The 24119-nt window shown below is 41.0% G+C and overlaps 1 protein-coding gene across 1 annotated transcript in view; it reads left to right on the top strand.

The window, feature by feature from the left end:
• Positions 1–24119, top strand: part of LOC120883243 (multidrug resistance-associated protein 4-like) — a 199662-nt gene that overhangs the window by 18734 nt on the left and 156809 nt on the right. The window contains 4 exon segments of the mRNA XM_040267272.1: positions 395–558; positions 10073–10198; positions 12390–12639; positions 21463–21564. Coding sequence (XP_040123206.1) covers positions 395–558; positions 10073–10198; positions 12390–12639; positions 21463–21564 — 642 coding nt within the window.

The following is a 24119-nucleotide window of genomic DNA, read 5'->3' as shown; positions in this document are numbered from 1 at the left end:
TCCTGTGCTGCCCCAGAACAGTGTCATCTGGGGTGGATGTGTGGATTTCTGCTTTAGCAGGTTTAAAACCCACTGTGATCATTTCTGTTTTGGTTCCTGTGTCTTCTTTGTTGCTGCTGCTGTCTGACTCTGTGCGACCCCACAGATGCCAGCCCACCAGACTTCCCTGTCCCTGGGATTCTCCAGGCAAAAACACTAGAGTGGGTTGCCATTTCCTTCTCCCCATGCATGAAAGTAAAAAGTGAAAGTGAAGTTGCTCAGTCGTGTCCAACTCTTAGCGACACCATGGACTGCAGCCTACCAGGCTCCATTTACAAGCATATTATTTCTATACTGTGTCCTTACTTGTGTTGTTTTTTATAATATCCTTAAAAGGCTTATCTTTTTCTTTAAGGTAACGATGTTCTTGCACTATCTGTGGGTGGGGCCACTGCAGGCAATTGCAGTGACTGCTCTGCTCTGGATGGAAACAGGAATATCGTGTCTTGCTGGGATGGCAGTTCTCATTTTCCTTCTGCTGTTGCAAAGCTGCTTTGGGATGTGGTTTTCATCACTCCGGTAAGTGAAACACTGGTTTTAAAAAAGACTCTGATGCTGGGAGGGATTGGGGGCAGGAGGAGAAAGGGACGACCGAGGATAAGATGGCTGGATGGCATCACGGACTCGATGGACATGAGTCTGAGTGAACTCTGGGAGATGGTGATGAACAGGGAGGCTTGGCATGCTGCGATTCATGGGGTCGCAAAGAGTTGGACATGACTGAGCGACTGAACTGAACTGAACATATATTTGGTGAAAACTACAACCTGTTGGATGCTTTTGTTTAACAAATAAAATGCCTTCTCTGATCTCTTCTTTGTGTGTGTTGTAGATGCTTCAGGCTTAGTTTAGCCAGTGGCGGCTCCAGCTTTAAGCTGAAGGATAATCTTGAAGCAGGAAAAGTTATGGGATTTTCCAGACCCTCCCAGCACTGTACCTGAATATGTAGAGTGTCCTTGAGTACAATGTACCTATATTGACGTTATTTAAACATTATTAAATAGTAATAATCCTACAGGCTCAATCTTAGCTGCATATATTTTTGTTATTTCCAGTATATATAATCATGTTTTATTTTTGATTCAGCATTTCCATTAATTTATAAGTGTCCAAGGACAAAGTCAGTTTTGATTAATTTTTAAATCAATCTATTTATTTTAATTGGAGGCTAATTACAATATTGTGATTTTTGCCATACATTCACATGAATCAGCCATGTGTATATATGTGCCCCCTATCCTGAACACCCCTCCCATCTCCCTCCCCATCCCATCCCTCTGGGTTGTCCCAGTGCACCAGCTTTGAGTGCCCTGTTTCATGCATTGAACTTGAACTGGTCATGTTTCACATATGGCAATATACATATTTCAATGCTGTTCTCTCAAATTATCCCCCCCTCACCTTTTCCCACAGAGTCAAAAAGTCTGTTGTTTATATCTGTGTCTGTTTTGCTGTGTCACATATGGGGTTATTGTTACCATCTTTCTAAATTCCATATATATGCATTAATAAACTGTATTGATGTTTTTCTTTCTGACTTACTTCACTCTGTATAATAGGCTCCAGTTTGGCACTCTCTGGGTTTCTTGATTCAAATGTGTTCTTTTAAATAGCTGAGTGATATTCTATTGTGTATATGTACCACAACTTTCTTATCCATTTATTTGCTGATTGATATCTATGTTTCTTCCATGTCCTAGCTATTGTAAACAGTGCTGTGATAAACATTGGGGTACACATGTCTCTTTCAATTCTGGTTTCCTCAGTGTATATGCCCAGCAGTGGGATTGGTGGGTCATATAGCAGTTCTATTTCCATTTTTTAAAAGGAATCTCCACACTGTTCTCCAGAGTGGTTATACTAGTTTGCATTCCCACCAACAGTGTAAGGGGGTTCCCCTTTCTCCACACACTCTCCAGCATTTATTGTTTGTAGAATTTTTGATAGCAGCCATTCTGACCATCATGAGATGGTACCTCATTGTGGTTTTGATTTGCAATTCTCTGAAACAGTGTCAGACTTTATCTTTTTGGGCTCCAAAATCACTGCAGATGGTGACTGCAGCCATGAAATTAAAAGACGCTCACTCCTTGGAAGGAAAGTTATGACCAATCTAGATAGCATATTCAAAGGCAGAGACATTACTTTGCCGACAAAGGTCCATCTAGTCAAGGCTATGGTTTTTCCAGTAGTCATGTATGGATGCGAGTGTTGGACTGTGAAGAAGACTGAGCACCAAAGAATTGATGCCTTTGAACTGTGGTGTTGGAGAAGACTCTTGAGAGTCCTTTGGACTGCAAGGAGATCCAACCAGTCCGTTCTAAAGGAGGTCAGCCCTGGGTGTTCTTTGGAAGGAATGATGCTAAAGCTGAAACTCCAGTACTTTGGCCACCTCATGCGAAGAATTGACTCATTGGAAAAGACTCTGATGCTGGGAGGGATTGGGGGCAGGAGGAAAAGGGGATGACAGAGGATGAGATGGCTGGATGGCATCACTGACTCGATGGATGTGAGTCTGAGTGAACTCCGGGAGTTGGGGATGGACAGGGAGGCCTTGTGTGCTGCGATTCAGGGGGTCGCAAAGAGTCAGACACGACTGAGCGACTGAACTGAACTGATAATGAGTGATGTTGAAAATCTTTTCATGTGTTAGCCCTCTGTATGTCTTCTTTGGAAAAATGTCTGTTTAGTTCTTTGGCCCATTTTTGGATTGAGTCATTTATTTTTCCAGTATTGAGCTGCATGAGCAGCTTGTATATTTTTAAGATTAATTCTTTGTCAGTTGCTTCATTTGCTACTATTTCTCCCATTCTGAAGGCTGTCTTTTCACCTTTTTATAGTTTCCTTCATTGTAAAAGAGCTTTTAAGTTTAACTAGTTCCCATTTGTTTATTTTTGCTTTTATTTCCATTACTCTGGGAGGTGGGTCAAGAGGATCTTTTTGTGATTTATGTCAGAGTGTTTTGCCTATGTTTTCCTCTAGGAGTTTTATAGTTTCTGGTCTTACATTTCAATCTTTCCTCCATTTTGAGTTTATTTTTGTGTATGGTGTTAGAAAGTTTTCTAATTTCATTCTTTTACAGGCAGTTGCCAGTTTTCCCAGCAAAACTTGTTAAGGAGATTGTCTTTTCTCCATTGTATATTTTTGCCTCCTTTTTCAAAGATAAGGTATCCATAGGTGTGTGGATTTATCTCTGGACTTTCTGTTTTGTTCCATCGATCTGTATTTCTGTCTTTGTGCCAATACCATACTGTCTTGATGACTGTAGCTTTTAGTAGAGCCTGTAGTCAGGCAGGTTGGGTCCTCCAGTTCCATTCTTCTTTCTCAAGATTGCTTTGGCTAGTTTGTAATATTGCCATACAAATTGTGAAATTATTTGTTCTAGTTCTCTGAAAAATACTGATGGTAGCTTGATAGGGATTGCATTGAATCTATAGATTGCTTTGGTTAGTATACTCATTTTTACTATATTGATTCTTCTGATCCTTGAACATGGTATATTTCTTCATCTATTTATGTCATCTTTGATTTCTTTCATCAGTGTTTTATATTTTTCTATATACAGGTCTTTTGTTTCTTTATGTAGATTTATTCCTAAGTATTTTATTCTTTTCATTGCACTGGTGAATGGAATTGTTTCCTTAATTTCTCTTTCTGTTTTCTCATTGTTAGTGTATAGGAATGCAAGGGATTTCTGTGTATTAATTTTATATCCTGCAACTATACTATACTCATTGATTACCTCTTGTAATTTTTTGGTGGTGTCTTTAGGATTTTCTGTGTAGAGGATCATGTCATCTGTAAACAGTGAGAGTTTTACTTCTTTTCCAATCTGGATTCCTTGTATTTCTTTTTTTTTTTCTGATTGCTGTGGCCAAAACTTCCAAAACTATATTGAATAGTAGTGGTGAGAATGGGCACCCTTGTCTTGTTCCCTGACTTTAGGGGAAATGCTGTCAGTTTTTCACCATTGAGGATAATGTTTGCTGTGGGTTTATCATATATGGCTTTTATTATGTTGAGGTATGTTCTTTCTATGCCTGCTTTCTGAAGGGTTTTTTTTTTTTATCATAAATGGATGTTGAATTTTGTCAAAGGCTTTCTCTGCATCTATTGAGATAATCATATAGTTTTTATCTTTCAATTTGTTAATGTGTTGTATCACATTGATTGATCTGCAAATATCAATGAATCCTTGCATCCCTGTGATAAAGCCCACTTGGTCATGATGTATGATCTTTTTAATATGTTGTTGGATTTTCTTTGCTAGAATTTTGAGAATTTTTACATCTAAGTTCATCAGTGATATTGGCCTGTAGTTTTCTTTTTTTTTGTGGCATCTTTGTTTGGTTTTGGTATTAGGGTGATGGTGGCCTCATAGAATGAGTTTGGGAGTTCCCTTCTTCTGAAATTTCCTGGAAGAGTTTGAGTAGGATAGATGTCAGCTCTTTAAATTTTTGGTAGGATTCACCTGTGAAGCCATCAGGTCCTGAGCTTTTGTTTGTTAGAATATTTTTGATTACAGTTCTGATTTTCATGTTTGTGATTGGTCTGTTAAGATTTTCTATTTCTTCCTTGTTCAGTTTTGGAAGGTTGTACTTTCCTAAGAATTTATCCATTTCTTCCAAGTTGGCCATTTTATTCACATATAGTTGCTGATACTAGTCTCTTATGATCCTTTCTATTTCTGTGTTGTCTGTTGTGATTTCTCCATTTTCATTTCTAATTTTATTGATTTTATTCTTCTCCGTTTTTTTTTCCTTGATGAGTATGGCTAATGATTTGTCTATTTTATTTACCTTCTCAAGGAACCAGTTTTTAGTTCTGTTGATTTTTGCTATAGTCTCCTTTGTTTCTTTTTCATTGATTTCTGCTCTAATTTTTATGATTTCTTTTCTTCAACTAACCCTGGGGTTCTTCATTTTTTTTTCCCTAATTGGTTTAGGTGTAAACATAGGTTATTTATTTGATTTTTCTCTTGTTTCTTGAGGTAAGTGTGTATTGTTATGAACCTTTGTCTTAGCACTGCTTTTACTGAATCCCATAGGTTTTGGGTTGTTGGGTTTTCATATTGCTTTGTTTCTATGCATATTTTTATTTCCTTTTTGATTTCTTCCATGATTTGCTGGTTATTCAGAAGCATGTTGTTTAGCCTCCATATGTTTGTATTTTTAATAGTTTTTTTCCCTCTAGTTGACATCTAATCTTACCATGTTGTGATCCAAAAAGATACTTGAAATGATTTCTTCTTCTTTGTTTGTATTTACTAAGGCTAGATTTATGGCCCAGGATGTGGTCTATCCTGGTGAATGTTCTGTGTGCACTTGAGAAAAAGGTGAAATTCATTGTTTTGGGTAAAATGTCCTGTAGATATCAATTAGGTCTAACTGGCCCATTGTATTATTTAAAGTTTGTGTTTCCTTGCTAATTTTCTGTTTGGTTGATCTATCCATAGGTGTGAGTGGGGTACTAAATTTTCCCACTATTATTGTGTTACTGTTAATTTCCCCTTTCAAACTTGTTAGCATTTGTCTTATGTATTGAGGTGCTCCAATGTTGGGTGTATGAAAGTGAAAGTCACTCAGATGTTTCCGACTCTTTGCGATCCCATAGACTTTATTGACCATGGAATTCTCCAGGCCAGAATACTGGAGTGGGTAACATTTCCCTTCTCCAGGAGATCTTCCCATCCTAGGGACTGAACCCAGGTCTCCCACGTTGCAGGCAGATTCTTTACCAGCTGAGCCACAAGGGAAGCCCAAGAACGCTGGAGTGGGTTTCCTATCCCTTTGCCAGTGGATCTTCCCAACCTAGGAATTGAACTGGGGTCTCCCATATTGTACTCAGATTCTTTATCAGCTGAACCACAAGGGAAGGCAAAGAATACTGGAGTGGGTAGCCTATCCCTTCTCTAGAGGATCTTCCTAACGCAGGAATCAAATCAGGGTCTCCTCCATTGCAGGCAGATTCTTTACAAACTGAGCTATGAGGGAAGCCCTTGTTTGGTGCATATATATTTATAATTGTTATATCTTCTTCTTGGATTGGTCCTTTGACCGTTATGTAGTGTCCTTCTTTGTCTCTTTTCACAGCCTTTCTTTCACAGCCTTTCTTTAGATAAAAGTCTATTTTATCTGATATGAATATTGCTACTTCTGCTTTCTTTTGGTCTCTATTTGCATGAAATACCTTTTATAGCCCTTCACTTTCAGTCTTTATCTTTTCTAGGTCCTTGTTAAAGATTTCTTGCATCTTCTCAATCCTTGTCTCTAGTCTATTTATCTGTAATTCCATTTTGTTTTCAAGATTTTGGATCATCTTTACTATCATTATTCTGAATTCTTTTTCAGGTAGACTCCCTATTGCCTCCTCTTTTGTTTGATTTTGTGGGTATTTATCATGTTGCTTTACCTGCTGAATATTTCTCTGTCTTTTCGTTTTGTTTAGATTGCTGGGTTTGGGGTGCCTTTTCTGTTTGCTGGCAGTTCATGGTTCCTCTGTATTGTGGAGCCTTCTCCCTGTGGGTGGGGTTGGACTGGTGGTTTGTCAAGGTTTCCTGGTTAGGGGAGCTTGCTTGTGTCTGTGTTCTGGTGGGTGGAAATGGATCTCTTCTCTTTGAAGTGCCATGAAGTGTCTGGTAGTGACTTTTGGGGTGTCTATGGGTTTGGCATGACTTTGGGCAGCCTATCTTTTAATGCTCAGGGCTGTGTTCCTGCTTTACTGGAAAATTAGCATGGTATATCTTGCTCTGGAACTTGTTAACTCTTGGGTGGAGCTGATTTCAGTGTAGGAATGTATCCTTTTGGGTGAGCTCTTGTCTATTAATATTCCATGGAATCAGGAGTTCCCCGATGTTCTCAAGTTTTGGAGTTAAACCTTCTCCCTCTGGCTTTCAGTCTTATTCTTACAGTAGCCTCAAGACTTCTCCATCCATATAACACAGATGATAAAACATCTAGGTTAATAGTGAAACAATTCTCCGCAGTGAGGGACACCCAGAGAGGTTCACAGATTTACATGGAGAAGAGGGAGAAGGGAGATAGAGGTGACCAGGAGGAAAAGAGAGGGAGTCAAAAGGGGAGAGAGCAATTTAGCCAGTAATCAATTCCTTAAGTGTTCTCTACAGCCCAGAACACCCAGAGACATTCACAGAGTTAAGTAGAGAAGAGAAAGGGGAGGGAGAAGATATAGGTGACCTGGGGGAGAAAAGGGAGAGTCAAAAAGGGAGACAGCAATAAAGCCAGCCAGCAATTTCACACACCTAAGTGAAAATGGGTACTGAAGATTATATTCCTAAAGGTACAAAATTGAAAACAAATACCAAAAAGCAAAGATTAAAAATCTAGAGTAGAGGTTAGACTCTCAGAAATACAATATTAAAATTATAAAACAAAATCACAAAATTATGAAAAATATATATGTGAATTTGCTTTAAAATGGGGTCTTTTTGCAAGATAATAGGTTATAAAAATGAAAATTAAAGGAGTAATAAGGAACTTAAAAAATTAAAAAGTGATAATAGTAAAAATATATCTAGGAATTTCTCTGGAGCTGTTGTGGGCAGTGTGGGGTCAGTTCAGTTTCATATAGTTTCTTGTTCCAGCTTGTACTTCTTTGCAAGGTCTATCAGCTCCCTCCAATATTTAGTCAATGTTAACTACAAGATTTTAATCTGTTGAACCTGTCACTTCCAGAGCGGTTCCCTCTTCTTTGTTTATTTTGGCTTCCTCTGTTTGCAAGTCTAATCAGTGTCTAATTTCCACCCAGACACAAACGGGTGAAGGTGGTCGCTTATTTAGGCTTACTTGTTCAGTTCTGTTGTGGGGAGGGGGAGATACTACAAACAAATATTGCTAGCATGTGTGGGGAGCGTTTGCAGTGTAAGGACCACACTGGGTGTACCAAAGCTCAAGGTGGCATGTGTTTCCTGGGTCTACACTGCTCAGGCTCCAGGGTGCTCTGCAGGGGTACTGTCCAAAGCGGACCCGTCTTTTCGGGCACTTCCCAGGTCTAAGCTGCTCAGGTTCTTGGGTACTCCACAAGGGCACAGACTCATTTGGGCATGCGTTTTGTGCCTTTCCCAGGTCCAAGCAGCTCAGGCAACCAGGTACTTGGTGAGCACACTGTCCCAGGTGGGCCATGCGTCTTAATCACCTCCCTGGTCCATGCTGCTTAGTATCGCGTGTGCGCTGCAAGAGCACTATCTCAGGTGTGCTGTGTGAGAGGTGTGTCTCCTCCGGGGAGCTGATCTCAGGCTATGACACTCCTGGCAGATGTCAACCGTCCAGGATCCCAGGAAGACGTGGTTAGCAACGGGGAACCTGCTCACAGTTTGGTGAAGGATGCCGGTCCCTGGGGCCGAGATTGGAGCAGCCCCTTGCAGTGTGGCTCTGGGTGTCACATGCCTGCCTGTCTGCCTCTGGGGACCTGCGGAGGAGGGGCCTGTATGCACCCGGCTATCTCTTCTTTGGTGTTAGCTCAATCCTTTGTTCTGTGAGTGGGCCAGGTTGCGCCTTAGAGCCTTTCATGGGCAAGTTCTCTCTCTCTCTCTCTTTTTTCTCTCTGGCAATCCCATAGTTTGGGTTGCTATCTCATGTTAGCTCCCTCAGATCGTCCTCAGGGCATTCAGGCCTGGCCCTTACCCTAAGTACTGATTCTGCAGCCCGTGCCTCCCTGTCCAGTCCCCAATTGTTGGTAGCAGACACGAGTGTCTGGGCTACTTCGCTCGCACTTGCGGTTAGGTGCATATTCTGTTGTTTTTTTTTTTCTCTCCTGGTTATGTTGCCCTCTGAGATTCTAAAACTCCCCACAGACCTGCCTGTGAGAGGTTTTCCTACTGTGTGGAAACTGCTTCTTCTTCACAAGTCCCTCCCCAGGACAGGTCTCTGTCCCTAAATCTTTGTCTCTCTCTGTGTCTTTTATATTTTGTCCCACCTCTTTTTGAAGAGATTAGGCTGTCTTTCTGGGTGCCTAGCATCCTCCACTAGCATTTAGAAGTTGTTTTGTGGCAGTTGCTCAGCAGGCAAATGATCTTTTGATGAATTTGTGGGGCAAAAGTGGTCTCCCCATCCTATTCCTCTGCCATCTTGGGACCACGCCCAGTCTTGATTAACTATGTCTTTATTAGGACTTCCCTGGTGGCTCAGACATCTAAAGTGTCTGCCTACAATGCGGGAGACCAGGGATCGATCCCTGGGTTGGGAAGATCCTCTGGATAAGGAAATGGCAACCTACTACAGTACTCTTGCCTGGAAAATCCCATGGACAGAGAAGTGTGGTAGGCTATAGTCCATGGGGTTGCAAAGAGTTAGACACGACTGAGCGACTTCAGTTTCATAAAGTCCCACAGTCTCAGCAGCATATGTGATAGAAAAGTAACTGGTGATGAAGGGCTAATGGTGATGAGTTAGAGCTGAGGCAGGTTCCAGAGGGTTGGGAGTGGGTCATTGTTCAGATTGTCAGGTGGTGAAGGTGTGTTGTTTGAAGCTAGTTAAGTTCTTTTATGTGTGTACCATTACATGTGGTATTTTTCTTTACCTGAAATTTCTTTTCCTCTCTTTGCTGTGGAGAGATGTTCCTTATCCTTTGAGGCCCTATTCCAGTCCTACAAGGTCTCTGAAGTTTTTCTTGTTCTCCTTTCCTGATTTTATTAACAGCCTCATTTTTTCTGTTCCCCAGAATTTTACTCCTATTTTATTACAGCACAGACACTGTCTTCCTGTTAAATTCCTTTTTGCCTTTCCTGTTCAACCACCATCTTCTTGGGCAGATGGTTTGTATCTGACTCACTTCAGGTCTTCCTTGGCTGATACTGCAAGTTCTCTGAGTTAGTCTTTGCATTAGGCTGAGTTGTTGACTTCCTAGAAGTCTTTTTCTCCATTTGTACTTTGAGTAGGACCTGCCTGTGATGTCAGCACAGAAGAGCTGTAGGGAATCATTTGATCTCTGGTTCCTCCCCATGTCCCCTGCTGCTGATGCTACAGAAAGTTAGGCTGTGATAACTAAGGCTTATGTATCATGTCTGTCCCCTTAGGAGTAAGACCGCAGCTCTCACAGATGACAGGATCAGGACCATGAATGAATTTATAAGTGGCATCAGAACAGTAAAAATGTATGCTTGGGAAAAGTCACTGATAGACCTCATTACCAGCTTGAGAAGGTAAGTTTTTGTATATATCACACCATATTTTTGTACTCCTCTCCACATTTTTTCTGAATTTACTTATTATTTTTTGAGGATAATTACTTTACAATGTTGTGGTGGTCTCTGCTTAACATCAAGGTGAATCAGTCATAATTATATATATCTATCTATCCCCACCTTCTTGAATCTCTGCCTTCTGCCCCCATTCCACCTCTCTGGGTCATCACAAAGCATCAGGCTAGACTCCCCGTGTTATATAGCAGCTTCCTGCTAGTTATCTATTTTACACATGACAGCATATACATGTCAATGCTACTTTCTCAATTTGTCCTACCTTCTCCCTCCTGCTTTGTGTCTCTGAGATTGTTCTTTGCATCTGTGTCTCCATTTATTCTCTGTGAATAGTTCGTCAGTTCTGTTTTTCTAGATTCCATATATATGCATTAATATTTGCTTTTCTCTCTCTGACTTACCTCACTCTGTATAACAGGTTCTAGGTTCACCTACATTACTACAGTTGACTTTTCTAAATGAATTTTGAAGTCTTACCAAGTTTTTCACATTACGATGAACTTAAATTCTATGCACTCCACCACCAACATGTGGCAGAAAGTTTAAGTAGAATAGGGGAGACATCATTTTAACCTGCTCTTCCACTTACTGTCTTCTTAAAGGAAAAATTTATATGTGCTTCTTACTTATATAGAAATGAATTTCCAAGTATTTCTTAGTATCAGAAACCCCCCAAAAGCAGTAATTTCAAGATGTTAGTATTTTTTCCCTGTCTTTTATATTCATTTTTACCCAATAATACTCCTTAGCTTTTTCACTGTCTATAAAGTTTTGTCATGTATGGAAATCAATTACAAAAGAACTCCACAAGGTAAGTTTTATTTTCTTACCTAATACAGAAACATCAGCAGAGACATGATGGTTGATGGCTAAATGTTTCAGATAGCAGAGTATGTAATTGTTGGACAGTCTTTAGCTGAAAAGTCCAAGGCCTTTTCTTCTGATGATGATAGCAAGTGGATTTTCTGTCTCTCTGTCCTATATTGGTGGAGTTTGCGTGTGAGGAATTTCCTCTCTCTGCCCCAGCTAATGTCCTCTGCTTTTTACAATTTCAGGATCCTGGGCAGAAGCTGGTTTTCTCTCTTCTCTTGAAGCAGGTGGCTTTTGCCTGTTGTCAATGCAGGGTACAGGATGGGCTTGTTGTCATTATTTAGTCTCTAAATTGTGTCCGTCTCTTTATGACCCCATGTAGTATAGCCTGCCAGGCTCCTCTGTCCATGGGATTTTCCAGGCAAGAATACTGGAGTGGGTTGCCATTTCCTTCTCCACAGAAGGTACTAGTATTTGAGATGATGACATTAAAACTAAAACTATAGTTTAATGTAGCACAAATGGTGAGATTTTAGAGATTGGATGTAACTGTATCAGGCAAAACTTTGTGAATCATTATTACTCATTCCAAACAGAGCCATGAAAACACTATATTGTTTTCTTTGCAGAATAATTTTTCATCTTTCATTTAAATATACGATGAGTGTTTTACTCCAGCACAGGGCACTTAGAATTCTCTGGGAGCTCCCTGTCACTTCTTACTTTGCGCCTTTGTGGGGCCCTCCCTCTGATGGGAATACACTCCCATCTTCCTTATTCTCTGGCCTCTGCCAACCCTGACTCCAGCTTATCTTCTCAAGATACACATTCATGCAACTTGCTCTCACTCCACTGCTCCATGTTACACATCTCTGCTCTGAGCTCCTGTGGGGGCTGTGTGACTGCCTCTGTCTAATGTCTTGGTGTGTCACAGTTTTGGGGTGTCTTATTCTCTTCATCTACAAGTTCATGAGCTTCTGGAGGTGATGGGCTGTGTCTTTCTGTCATCAGTGAGGAGCCTGGTCCAGGGCTTGTGGTTTTGAATGCATGTTGAATGAAAGTTCAAACTCAGTCTCATTGGTCCAAAATGTTTTAAAAAGTGTGACTTTAAGTCTTCTTCTGGTTGGAAGAGTGAAGTGGTGCTGCAGAGTGTGGTCCTGATTTGGGGGCAGACCCCCGGGTGTGTACTGTGTAGCATCCCCATGATGTGAGGGATAGTTTATCTGTGCCCACTCCCTCAAAAGGGGCCACTCACACAGGGCACTTGAATTCATGCCTTGGATGTCGGTGATTGTTTTAAAATCTATTTTCTACTCTTTTCCAGGAAGGAAATTTCCAAGATTCGGCAAAGTTCCTACCTTAGAGGACTGAATTTGGCATCATTTTTTGCTGTAACCAAAATCATGATTTTTGTCACCTTTGCCACCAATGTGGCTTTCAACAAGGTGATTACAGCCAGCCAAGTGTTTGTGGTGGTGACGCTGTTTGAGGCTCTGCGGTTCTCGAGCACCCTCTACTTCCCCATGGCCATCGAGAAAGTGTCAGAGGCCATCGTCAGTATCCGAAGAATCAAGGTTTGGGAACAAATAACTTTTTAAAGTTGTAGGTGTATTTTACATAAAATGCTTTGTTTTATTTGGTGTGACTGTGTGCCAGTTAGATGAGGTTTAGCTCTGTGCCAAAGCTGGTAGTCATTCCAAACTCTCTTATATACTACCCTCTCTTCTTTGATAGAGTATATTATAAATATCATAAGTTCCCTGCTCATTTATTGGCAGCAGTAGCAACAACACAGGACTTTCTACATACAAGTGATGATGTCAGGGTGATTAATATGTCTAAAAACGAGAAGCGAACAGGTTGCCTCTCCTGTGCTAACTCAAATGGCTAGATAGTGACTGTGCAGAGTCCTGGAGTGAACAGGATTCCTCTCAGGGTTGGGAAGGAAAAAACTTTCGGAGAGCTCCTTGCTCCTTGGGCAGGAAGATTTACTTAGTTCTCTGTTGGTAACGGGTTCTTTCCTGCATAAGTGGTTTGCTTGTTAATTTCTGAGCTTGCCTTTCGGATCTGCCTTTTCCTCTCTGCCTCTTTTCACTGCTTAATTCTGTCTGTAGCTGGACTCTTCCCTTCAAATTTGTGATTCCCACCATCCCCACTATGTTTTTTTTTTTTTTTTTTCCTGGTTGTCCCTAAATTGCCTTGGGCAAATAATTTACATCACCAAGACAAGGGTCTGGCACACAGTAGGTGATCAGTTATTCATGTGTTTGTGAATAAATCTAAAATTAAAAAAAAGTTCTGTGAGTCAGCCTGGGCATGAGCTTGAATGTCTAGGCTTTATGTAAAATCTGACTTGTTTCTACTTCTCCACAGTGATGGGCAACTAGTAATAGATCTCTAGTGAAGTTAGATAGTTCTCCATGTGATTATATTTTATTTTTGGGTCTTGTCATAAAAGCCAATCTTTTTTGTGATGGAAGTTTCTATGCTATAAAAAACCATTTCGCATAAAACACATCAGTCATATGGGGTCAGTTCTGGTTCCCTGAGTTTGTCATTCTTTCTGATGGGGGCTTCTAGCAACACTTATAAGGTTTGGTCCATGCAACGTGTTAAAAAATTCCTTTTTCATGGCTTTCACATCTTGAAATAAGACATTTAGGAAAATCCTTGGACTGTAGTGACATTCTTAGTGACACATTAACCTATCCATTTGCAAGCTTCATATGTGTGTTGTGCTAATGTGGTTTTGTTATTACTGCTGCTGCAGCTGCTGTCTTTGATCATGGCTACCAGTGATCTACTTGTTGTCTGGGCCCTCTTGAACCCTTTATGCATCATGCCATCTCATTTAATCAGGAAAGCAATTGAGTGGGTAAACATTAGTGTAGCTGCTTTACAGATAAGGAAACAGGTTCCTGTATCAGTTGAAATAGCTCACCCATCCTCACACAGCTTGCAAATGACAGAAATAGGATTCTGACCAAAGCCTGATTTCTTAACCATTGTTACATTGCTTTCTCTGTACCTTCTGTTATGTGGACTATCTCATTAAGTATGGTTTTTATCATCTTTTCTTACTCTGAAGACCTTTGAAGTCCCGGTTTTTTGAAGAATCAAGTTTTAAACCCTGGGCTCCACTGGTCTCTCTGTTTCTCAGCACATGGGGACTGGGATGGGGAGGAGGAAAGGGGCTTGCCTGTGACTTGCCATATCCATCCCTACTTTGAGGTCTTGGCTCACTCTGTTCAGCCTCTTGGATTGCTTTCTCTTCTGTCCTTGATTTAAGTAAATGCTTCTGAGCCTCCAGCAGCCCCATGACCCTCTCCCAGCACTTCTGTTAACATTGATCTGTGGTTTCCATCTATGTGCACAGCCAGCCTCATGTCAGGTGGGGTTGATGCTGACTCCCTGGGAGTGTTTTGAGCCCTTGACAGCGGACTGTCTGTAGTGCTTCTTTAGCGTAGTGCCTGGTCCATGCTGGACACATCATGGATATCAAATAAATGCTGGATTGACTGAGACAACAGTTACAGAAAATGACTGGGTCCATACAAAGGCCCAGGGTGGGTCGGTCTGCACTAGAAGCTGGAGAAATGCAGAGGAGGGAGCAGATTGGAGATAGGCATTCCTGGAACATTGGGTCTTGATGAGAGTATCAAATCAGGGGAGCTGAATCTTATCCAGTGGGGGATAGGTCTGAATCTTCTGCTTGTTTTGTGCATCCATCTGTGTATCTGAACCCAGCCCGAGTGCGCTTGGTGGACCTGCTCTCTAAAGAGAGGAGCTAGCTGTGCCCTGCACAGCCAGGTGTTCATGTAGCTCCTGCTGGCCTGGCTCCTGGGCCTTGTAGTAAACTAGAAACACTCTTACTTGTTTAACAAAATTAGTCTGTCTTGATGGCCATCATAAAAGAAGATTTATACCATGAGGCTTTATGCTAAAATTCATCCCTAGTCTGAAGGTGCTCTTGAGACAGAATTCCCTCCTCTTTGGAATTGGTCAGTCTAGTTTCTCTTAAGACCTTTGACTAACTGGATGAGGCCCACCCACATAATGGAGGATAATCTTATTTACTCAGACTCTACTGATTTAAATGTCAGTCTCATCTAAAAATGCTTTCAGTGTAATATGTGTTTGAGCAAGTGTCTGGGGGCTGGTCTGCCAAGTGTCTGGTTAATAAAATTAACTATCACACCCTATTGAATCTCTGTATCTTCCTTTGAGCTCCTGGATGTGACTTTGTCCTTACTAAGCCATGTGTTTATGGATTTCTTTCCTTCCCTGAACTCCAGACTTCTTGCAGACAGTGCCTTCTTCATTTTCATAGTGCTCAGAAATAGCAAACGCTCAGAAAATGTGTAACTGAAGGGACCTTCCAGCTCCATCATGTCTGGGATCCTGCAAATACCTAACCATTAAGCATGGTTGAAGTGGAGACAGTGATAACTGGGATTCTCTGATGGATGATGTGACATGCCAGAGAGTGTAGTGGGAAAGGGGTCCTGTAGAAGGTTTTCAGAGAATTGTGCTCAAATACTTGGGTGGATTTTTATTTCTTTTCTACTAAAATGAATTCAATGTCTAAGGCCTGAGACTTCTTCCTGTGTAGGTGTGTGCAGTAACATTAAAATTATGGCCTGGGGAGAACTTTGAATTTTCCTGGTGCTGACTTTGTCAGGCTGCTTTGTGTCCTGATGAAGGACACACCTTTGATTTTGGAAAAACATCTAAATTTTCTCTTCATGGCCAGAAGGTGGTCTTGGAATTTAGAGATCTGCTGATGGTAGTTTGCAGTAAAGACATGGCAAATAGCTGAGAATAAGAGTGGTGAGATTGTTTGTGTTGGAAACTGCTCCATGGTGTGTTGAAGTAATCTTGGAAGTATTTTTTTTCTTTTAGATCCTATTAATAGAAACTTCTTCAACCTATTTAGTTTTACTACCCTATAAAGAATGTAGGTCTCTAGTTCATGAGGATCACCTGGTGTGCTTATTAAAACTAAATTATCACATCTTGGAGTCTCTGATTCTCTATTCCTTTGCTGGGGTCCAACTTACTTATGTCTTTAATAAGTGTCCCTGTGTCCCTGAAAATAAATCACGTTTGGGAAACATTGCCCTAGTTGTAGAAAGAAATCTAAAAGATACCTTAGCAAATGCAAAAGATAACAGGACCATTTAAAAACAAAATCAGTTGAGAGGAAAAAGCTGTCTTGATTTATGTTTGACTTTTGGGGGTCAAGTTTGAATTTATTCATCCAGTCATTCCACAGAATAACAAATTTGGTGCAGCCTTGAGTATGGTACAGATGAGTATATACAGTGGCAGGTAAGCAACTGCAGAGAAGTCCTTCCTACTTGCAATTTATGTTTCATCAAGTGGGAGGTTAATAAAGCATCAAACAGTGATACCTGGTGTGCATTTCTGTGTCAATAGTTCTTGGAAGGAAAAGTCTGAGGGGCCATGAGTTGCTTTGGCAGAGTCACTGGTGTAGTTTTGGAGGTTGTGTTGAGAAGTTTGAGCAGGGAAGGCTAAGCAAGTTACTTGGAGAATTCCATGTGTGGGGGTGTGGGAGATGGGAGGCTGATGCTTCACATTTCCCTGGGGATGGTCATGTGACAAAGGCCTTTTGTGGATAAGAAGGGGGATCCGTGCATTTGAGGAACCAGAAATGTCTGAGGCTGCAGAGTAGAGAGCTGGAGGCCTGAGCAGGGGCCCATACAGGATCCTACAGGAAACATTAAGGTTTTTATCATCTCAAAAGTCAGCCTGGCTGCAGCCTGGGGAACAGGGCAATGAGGTAGGTTAGGGACCCAGAGCAGAGACAGGAAGATGAGTGTGTCAGGAGGCTAATGCAGAACATGGTCCAGGGACGAGATGATGTGGTTTGGTTTAGGGTGAAATAGAGAGACTTGGCCAGATTTGAGAGCTGCTCAGGGGCACATTTTGAGTTGGGTATTAGGGGCAGGGAGAGGAGAGGTGGATGTCAGGCTGCTTTGCTTTTTCAGGCTGTAAAATCACCTGGATTCACTATAATAAGGAATGCTAAGAGAGAACCAAATCTGAGGAGATGACTGGCCTGGACGTGGTTTTGGATTCTGAGAGCATTTTGAAATACTCAGTGTTTGCTGTAAGACCCACCTCACTGAGCAGCCATTGGCCAGATTCAACCTCCTGTCCTGTTATCTAACAGGTAGCAGCAATTATTGGATAATCATTTTATTCCTTTCCCTGCCTCTCACTTAGATGTGATGATGCCCAACTAGAAGGTGAAAAGGGCCACAGAAGTGGAAGAAAAGGTCAACTGAGTTTACTGACCAGGTGGTCAGAACTGGGCAAGATTTGACCTCAGATGGGCTGGAGGTGTGGTGGGCATGCAGAGTTTGGAACACAGTGTGGTGTTGAGCCCTGCTGCCCCACGGCCTCCTGAAGCTTGGGGCTCAGCAGACTAGGTGGTTCATCATCCAGAATTTCTGCTCAGGTCATGTCTGGCAGCCCCAGGAAGGAAACCCACTACCCCTGCCCACCTTGGAGGGGGTGCGGTGGTCCATCCCCAAGGGCAGACCTACACATGGTCTTCATAGTGTTGTGTCTTCTTGTTTACATGTGCTTTTCTATGTCATTTTTTCCCATGTACAAAATATGAATGATTTACTGTGACTTTATAGGCCCCAGAAGTCCCTCTAAGGAAAATGGACTGAAGCTCTTTTCTTTGAATGACTCCGATAGGATTGTAAATATCTTGAAAGCACTATAAGTCTTCAGTGACTTTCACATCCAGTAGAATGTGTCTCTGAAGTTATATTATGCATAAAACGGCTTAGATTTTCCCCCACCAGCCACTGGGAAGTCAATCTTTTTGGCTGAAGTTCTGACTTTTGTATTTTCCCACACGATCTGTTCTGGGTCTGCACATCATCTGGAATTTATTTTCAGCTTTTTTTTTTTTTTTAATCAGCCTGAGCCCTAGAAAAAAGTCCAGCTAGCACTTCTGACACCTTTACAAGCTGATTATGTGTTGGAATCTCATTTAACCCCTGGAAGATTGTGACATATTTCCTCACTCAAACCTATTATTTGTGAAGTGCTGGGAATTTCTGTCCTACTATGTACACACTGATGGTGTCTGGTATCACTGACTCGATGGACATGAGTTTGAGCAAGCTCCAGGAGTTGGTGATGAACAGGGAAGCCTGGCATGCTGTAGTCCATGGGGTCACAAAGAGTCGGACATGACTGAGCAACTGAACACATGCGCACACTGAATATTGACTTTTTGTCTTGGTAACATATTTAAGCTGAAATTGGCATTTGATTCTGTCTAGAGAAGATGTACAATATATGCATACAACTTTTTGCTTGTTGCTGTGTTAGCTCAGTCTATGTAAAGCTGTAGCAATGCAGGTTGGATGGATTTGAAGAGCCCTGTAATCTATTTCTTCCCTTACCCATGATTTACTGACTCTGTACAAGACTTGGTCTCTGTTGGAGTTGGAACTAGTGTCTGTAAGTGTGTGAGTGATGTAGTGTCTATATCTCCTGTGTGACATATAGGAGAATCCCTCATGGGATTCAGGGGTAGGAAGGACAGTGCCAGCTGGTGATGTCCTGACAGGTTCCCAGGAGGACTAGCTTTTGAGATGGACTGGAAGGATGGGTGGGTTAGTACTCAGGGTGTCCAGGCAGAGGCTACCTGGGGGAGTGTGGACTTAGGTGCTTATGGATCATTGGGGGATATTAAGTATGGTGGACATTCCCAGAGGTATTGTAAAGAGATTAGGAAGGAGTGCTGTTGGTGGTGGGGGGGGGTGGGGGTGGCTAGGGAAGGAACTAGGGAAAAAACCCCAAAACATTGTATCAGTATTTGAAATGATTAATAGTAAGTTAGACTCTGAAATTATGTTGCTTCAAGAGAAAAGGAAAATTGGGAGATGAATGAGCTGTGGCAGAATAGACAAGAGCTGCTACGTGACTGATGATGGGAGAGATGATGTGGAGAGAGAACTCAGGCTGTGGTGATTGAGAGCCTGCAGAGGAGTCTTCAGAACACCATCTGTCCAACCTGCCTCCTGCTGGACACAGGCTCGGGGCAGGGAGGAGTAGCTGTGTCCCATGTTAAATTCTCAGTGAGCCTGGATGAGAGGAGGAGGAAACGAGAGGATCTTATCTCCTGGCTGCTGGTCTTTGAGAGAAATGCAAGGGTACTGCTTTTCTTTCCCACAGAAGCAGGTTTTCATGATCAGTTTTTGCCAATTGTCCTTTTGAAGAGGAAGATTGCAATCACACATGTAGCTCTGTGGTGTGATAGATGAGAATGTCAAGGACTTGGAGGATGTTTATGATTTTAGGGAAGTAGGTTCCTATTCAAATGTTTTCTTTCTCAAACATCCCCAGAAGCTTTTATCATTTGCCCGTGTGTTAGTAGGGATTTGGTTTGCCTCTGGGTCCTAGAATTGCCCATATTAAAGCTGCTTACAAGGATAGTTTGCTTTTCTCTCATGCAAGAGTCCTCGTAAGGCTCTATATTCTTTTCCTGGGGCTGCCTTTACAAAGTAACACAAAACCACAAGACCTACAATCACAGAAGTATATTGTTTCACAGACATGGAGGCTGAAAGTCTGAAATCAAGGTGTCAGCAAGGCTGCGATCTCTCTAAATACTGTAAGGGGGACTCCTTTGTTAGCTCTGTTAACTTAAATGGTTTCAGACAAACCTTGTTTTTCCTAGGGTTGTAACTGCCATCACTCCAGCCTCTGTCTCCATCATCATCTGGCTGTTTTTTGCTGGTGTGTCTGTCTCTGCATCTCTCTTCTTATAAGGGCACTAATCATGTTGGATTCAGGGCCCACCCTACTCCACTGTGATCTCACCTTAATGGATTACACCTATAACAACCCTATTTCCAAATAGAGTCACATTTTGAGTAAACTGGGGTTAGGACATATCTTTTTTGTGGTGATACTACTCTCTCCATAACAAGTCCCATGGCTAGTGTGAACCTCCATGGTGTTGGGACCCAGACTCTTTCTCTCTTATTATGTTACTCCAATGCATGTGGCCTTGACCCCGCTGGCAGCCTCCAAGGCCCAGACCGTGGGGGTGGAGGAAGGTCCTGGTTGCTGTCACTCTCCACTGACCTCGATTTAGCCACATGGCTGTGCCTATCTGCTTGTGAGGCTGGAGAGAGAGGCCCTCCTTCCAAACTGCCACGTGCAGCTAAAATCCAGGGTTTGTTACCACAGAAGAATGAGAGCAGATTTTGAGGATAGTCAGCAGTCTCTGCCACACATTCATAGTTCTTGGGGTGTGGGCAATGGAGGTGGTCTCAGTTGTTTACTCAATTTCTCTACCACTGTAGTTTCTTTCATTGAGTTATTAATATGTCTATCATTTGTAGGGCAAGAGAGAGTTTTCTGGTATATGTTTATGTTAGCTTTGTAGTGGTTCACAGGACTTGGTATTATTCAGCTAAATCACATTGAATGACTGCTAAGTGCTGTGAAAATAGCAAGTGGAAGATGCAGCCATTCCTGTTGAGCCGGAGAGAAAGTACTGACTAAAGAGAAGAGATAAGTGATAGTGAAAAGATGCTTGTGAAGTATTTTTAAGAGGTAGAATTTTAATAAGAACATTTTCTTTTTAGAATGATAACAAGTGATAGTTAATGAAAAGCAGTGATATTGATTTAACACACATGAGAAAAGCAGAGTGGTTTTGAGTGCTCACGTGAGGGTCATGACCCACAGTAGAGCCAGAGTTTTCGTTCAGCATCTCTGCTGTAGGTCTTGTGTTTCCAGCCTGCCTTGTGCCACCTGACTGAAGAAGGCCTGGGAATGGCCTTCCTCTCTATGTTCCTAGCAGTGTCACATGGTGCTTGGTGCATAGTGGGATTCAGCAAATATGTATGGAATAATTTCCTATCAGCTCCCATGTTTATTGCTGGTAGCACAAGACTAAAGCAGTATAACTGTCCTGGTTCTAAATGTGTTGGATTTTGGAGCTATATTTTCCCCTTAGGGAAAAACTTGTACATTGAGAAATGTTGAGAAAGTTGCAGATAGACTCATGGCCAGCACTCTCTCTATTTATATCATATATACACATGCATATACACACATTATACACACGCACACACACACACACACACACAACACACTCGCTTATATAAAGAACTCTGTATACTATATTATGAATGTACATACTATATGCTGTAATAAGAGTATATATTACCCTATATATTAGTTTGTTCTGATGTGAGCCAACACTTCAAGTACAAATGGCAAAACAATTTGTAGGTTGTATAGATTTTTACTGAAAATTCCAGGGAAACAATTATTTTTGTTTGTGTTTCATCCCGGTGACTAAACTGTCTATGTTTTTCCTTTTTCTGTAGAACTTTTTGTTACTTGATGAGATATCACAGCTCAACACTCAACTGCCATCAGATGATAAAACAATTGTGCACATGAAAGATTTTACTGCTTTTTGGGATAAGGTAATAAGTTCTCCATTCCTAGATCATGACTGCTAATAGATAACTGTGACATAGATTTATTGGAGAATTTTGAGATTTTACCCATGGTGTAAAATGTGACTTGCACACATTTACTGAAAGTATGTTATAAAAATTCTCAAAATCAGAGATAAAATTTGCAACTAATAGAGATTGCATATAAAATCAGCCTAAGACATTTGATATGTTCATTATTTCATTTTCAAGAGAGCTTTCAACATATTAGCACATCTTGAACTTAAAGTACATATGTTTGTAATGTTAGAATTTACAGGACTGGAGAGACAAATGGCAGAGCAATGCCAGATTCTGAAGCCTGAACAGGGAGGGAGCTCAGTGTCTGGCCCTGGGAAACTGTGAGGTGTGGGGACAGGAAGCTGAATGTATGTGGCTCATTATTTTGTTGTCGTAACTGAGTGAAAGTAGTAAAATAGAACTTTCAATATCAGACAAGAAAAGAGTGGAGAAGCATAAAAATTTTTTCTCATGTTTAAAAATCTAGCTTCTTATTTTTTTTCTTCCTTTTTTTTGTTTCTTTCTTTCTTTTTTATTTTACTTTACAATTCTGTATTGGTTTTGCCATACATTGATAGATTTGTATTCCTATAACATCCAAGTCTCCTTTTTAGTGATGAAAAATTATTGTCATTGTTTTGGTATGTTAATGTTTTAGACATATTTTAGAATGTTTTTTAGTATGTTTATATTTAAGACAACATAAACAGATGAAGAGATATTCCATGTTCCTGGGTAGGAAGAATCAATATTGTGAAAATGACTATACTACCAAAGATTCAATGTGATCCCTATCAAGTTACTAATCGCATTTTTCATGGAGCTAGAACAAAAATTTCACAATTCTTATGGAAACACAAAAGATCCCAAAGAGTCAAAGCAGTCCTGAGAAAGAAGAATGGAGCTGAAGGAATCAACTTTCCTGATTTCAGATTATACTGCAAAGCTACAGTCATCAAGACAGTATGGTACTGGAACAAAAACAGAAATATAGACCAATGGAACAAGATAGAAAGCCCAGAAATAAATCCATGCACCTATGGGTACCTTATTTTTGACAAAGGAGGCAAGAATATATAATGGGGCAAAGACAGCCTCTTCAATAAATGGTGCTGGGAAAACTTGATAGCTACCTTGTAAAAGAATGAAATTAGAACACTTCTTAACACCATACACAAAGATAAACTGAAAATTGACTAAAGACCTAAGTGTAAGACCAGAAACTATAAAACTCTTAGAGGAAAACATAGGCAGAACACTCAATGAGATAAAGCAAAGCACAATCCTCTATGACCACCTCCTAGAGTAACAGAAATAAAAACAAGAGTAAACAAGTGGGACCTGATTAAACTCAAAATCTTTTGTACTTCAAAAGAAACTATAAGCAAGATTTAAAGACAATCTTGAGAATGTGAGAAAATAATAGCAAATGAAACAACTGACAAGGGATTACTTTCAAAAATATATGAACAGCTCATACAACTCAGTGCCAGAAAAACAAACAACCCAATAAAAGAGTGGGAAAAATACCTAAACAGACATTTTTCCAACGAAGACATACAGATGGCTCACAAACACATGAAAAGATGCTCAACATCACTCATTATTAGAGAAATGCAAATCAAAATGACAATGAGATATCACCTCACACTGATCAGAATGGCCATCATCAAAAAGTCTACCAGCAATAAATGCTGGAGAGGATGTGTAGAAAAGGGAACACTCTTGCACTGCTGGTGGGAATGTCAATTGATACAGCCACTATGGAAGATGGTATGGAGATTCCTTAAAAAGTTAGGAATAAAACCACCATGCTGCTGCTGCTGCTGCTAAGTCGCTCCAGTTGTGTCTGACTCTGTGCGACCCCATAGACGGCAGCCCACCAGGCTCTGCTGTCCCTGGGATTCTCCAGGCAAGAACACTGGAGCGGGTTGCCATTTCCTTCTCCAATGCATGAAAGTGAAAAGTGAAAGTGAAGTCACTCAGTTGTGTCCAACCCTTAGCGACCCCATGGACTGCAGCCAACCAGGCTCCTCCATCCATGGGAGTTTCCAGGCAAGAGTACTGGCCATATGACCCAACAATCCCACTCTGAGGCATATACCCTGAGGAAACCAAAATTGAAAATGATACATGTATCCTGTTGTTCATTGCAGCACTGTTTACAATAGGTAGGACATGGAAGCAACCTAGATGTCCATTGACAGATGAAGGGATAAAGAAGTCATGGTACATATACACAATGGAATATTACTCAGCTATTAAAAAGAACACATTTGAATCAGTTCTAATGAAGTAGATGAAACTATTATACAGAGTGAAGTAAGTCAGAAAGAAAAATACCAATACAGTATATTAACGCATATACATGGAATTTAGAAAGATGGTAACGATGACCTTATATGCAAGACAGCAAAAGAGACACAGATATAAAGAACAGACTTTTGGACTCTGTGGGAGAGGGTGAGGGTGGGATGATTTGAGGGCATAGTATTGAAACATATATATTACCATATGTGAAA

The sequence above is a fragment of the Oryx dammah genome, unplaced genomic scaffold (genome assembly GCF_014754425.2).
Source record: "Oryx dammah isolate SB20612 unplaced genomic scaffold, SCBI_Odam_1.1 HiC_scaffold_24, whole genome shotgun sequence".
NCBI lineage: Eukaryota > Metazoa > Chordata > Mammalia > Artiodactyla > Bovidae > Oryx > Oryx dammah.
Note: the sequence above shows the minus strand (reverse complement) of the source record. Positions and strands in the feature narration are given on the sequence as shown.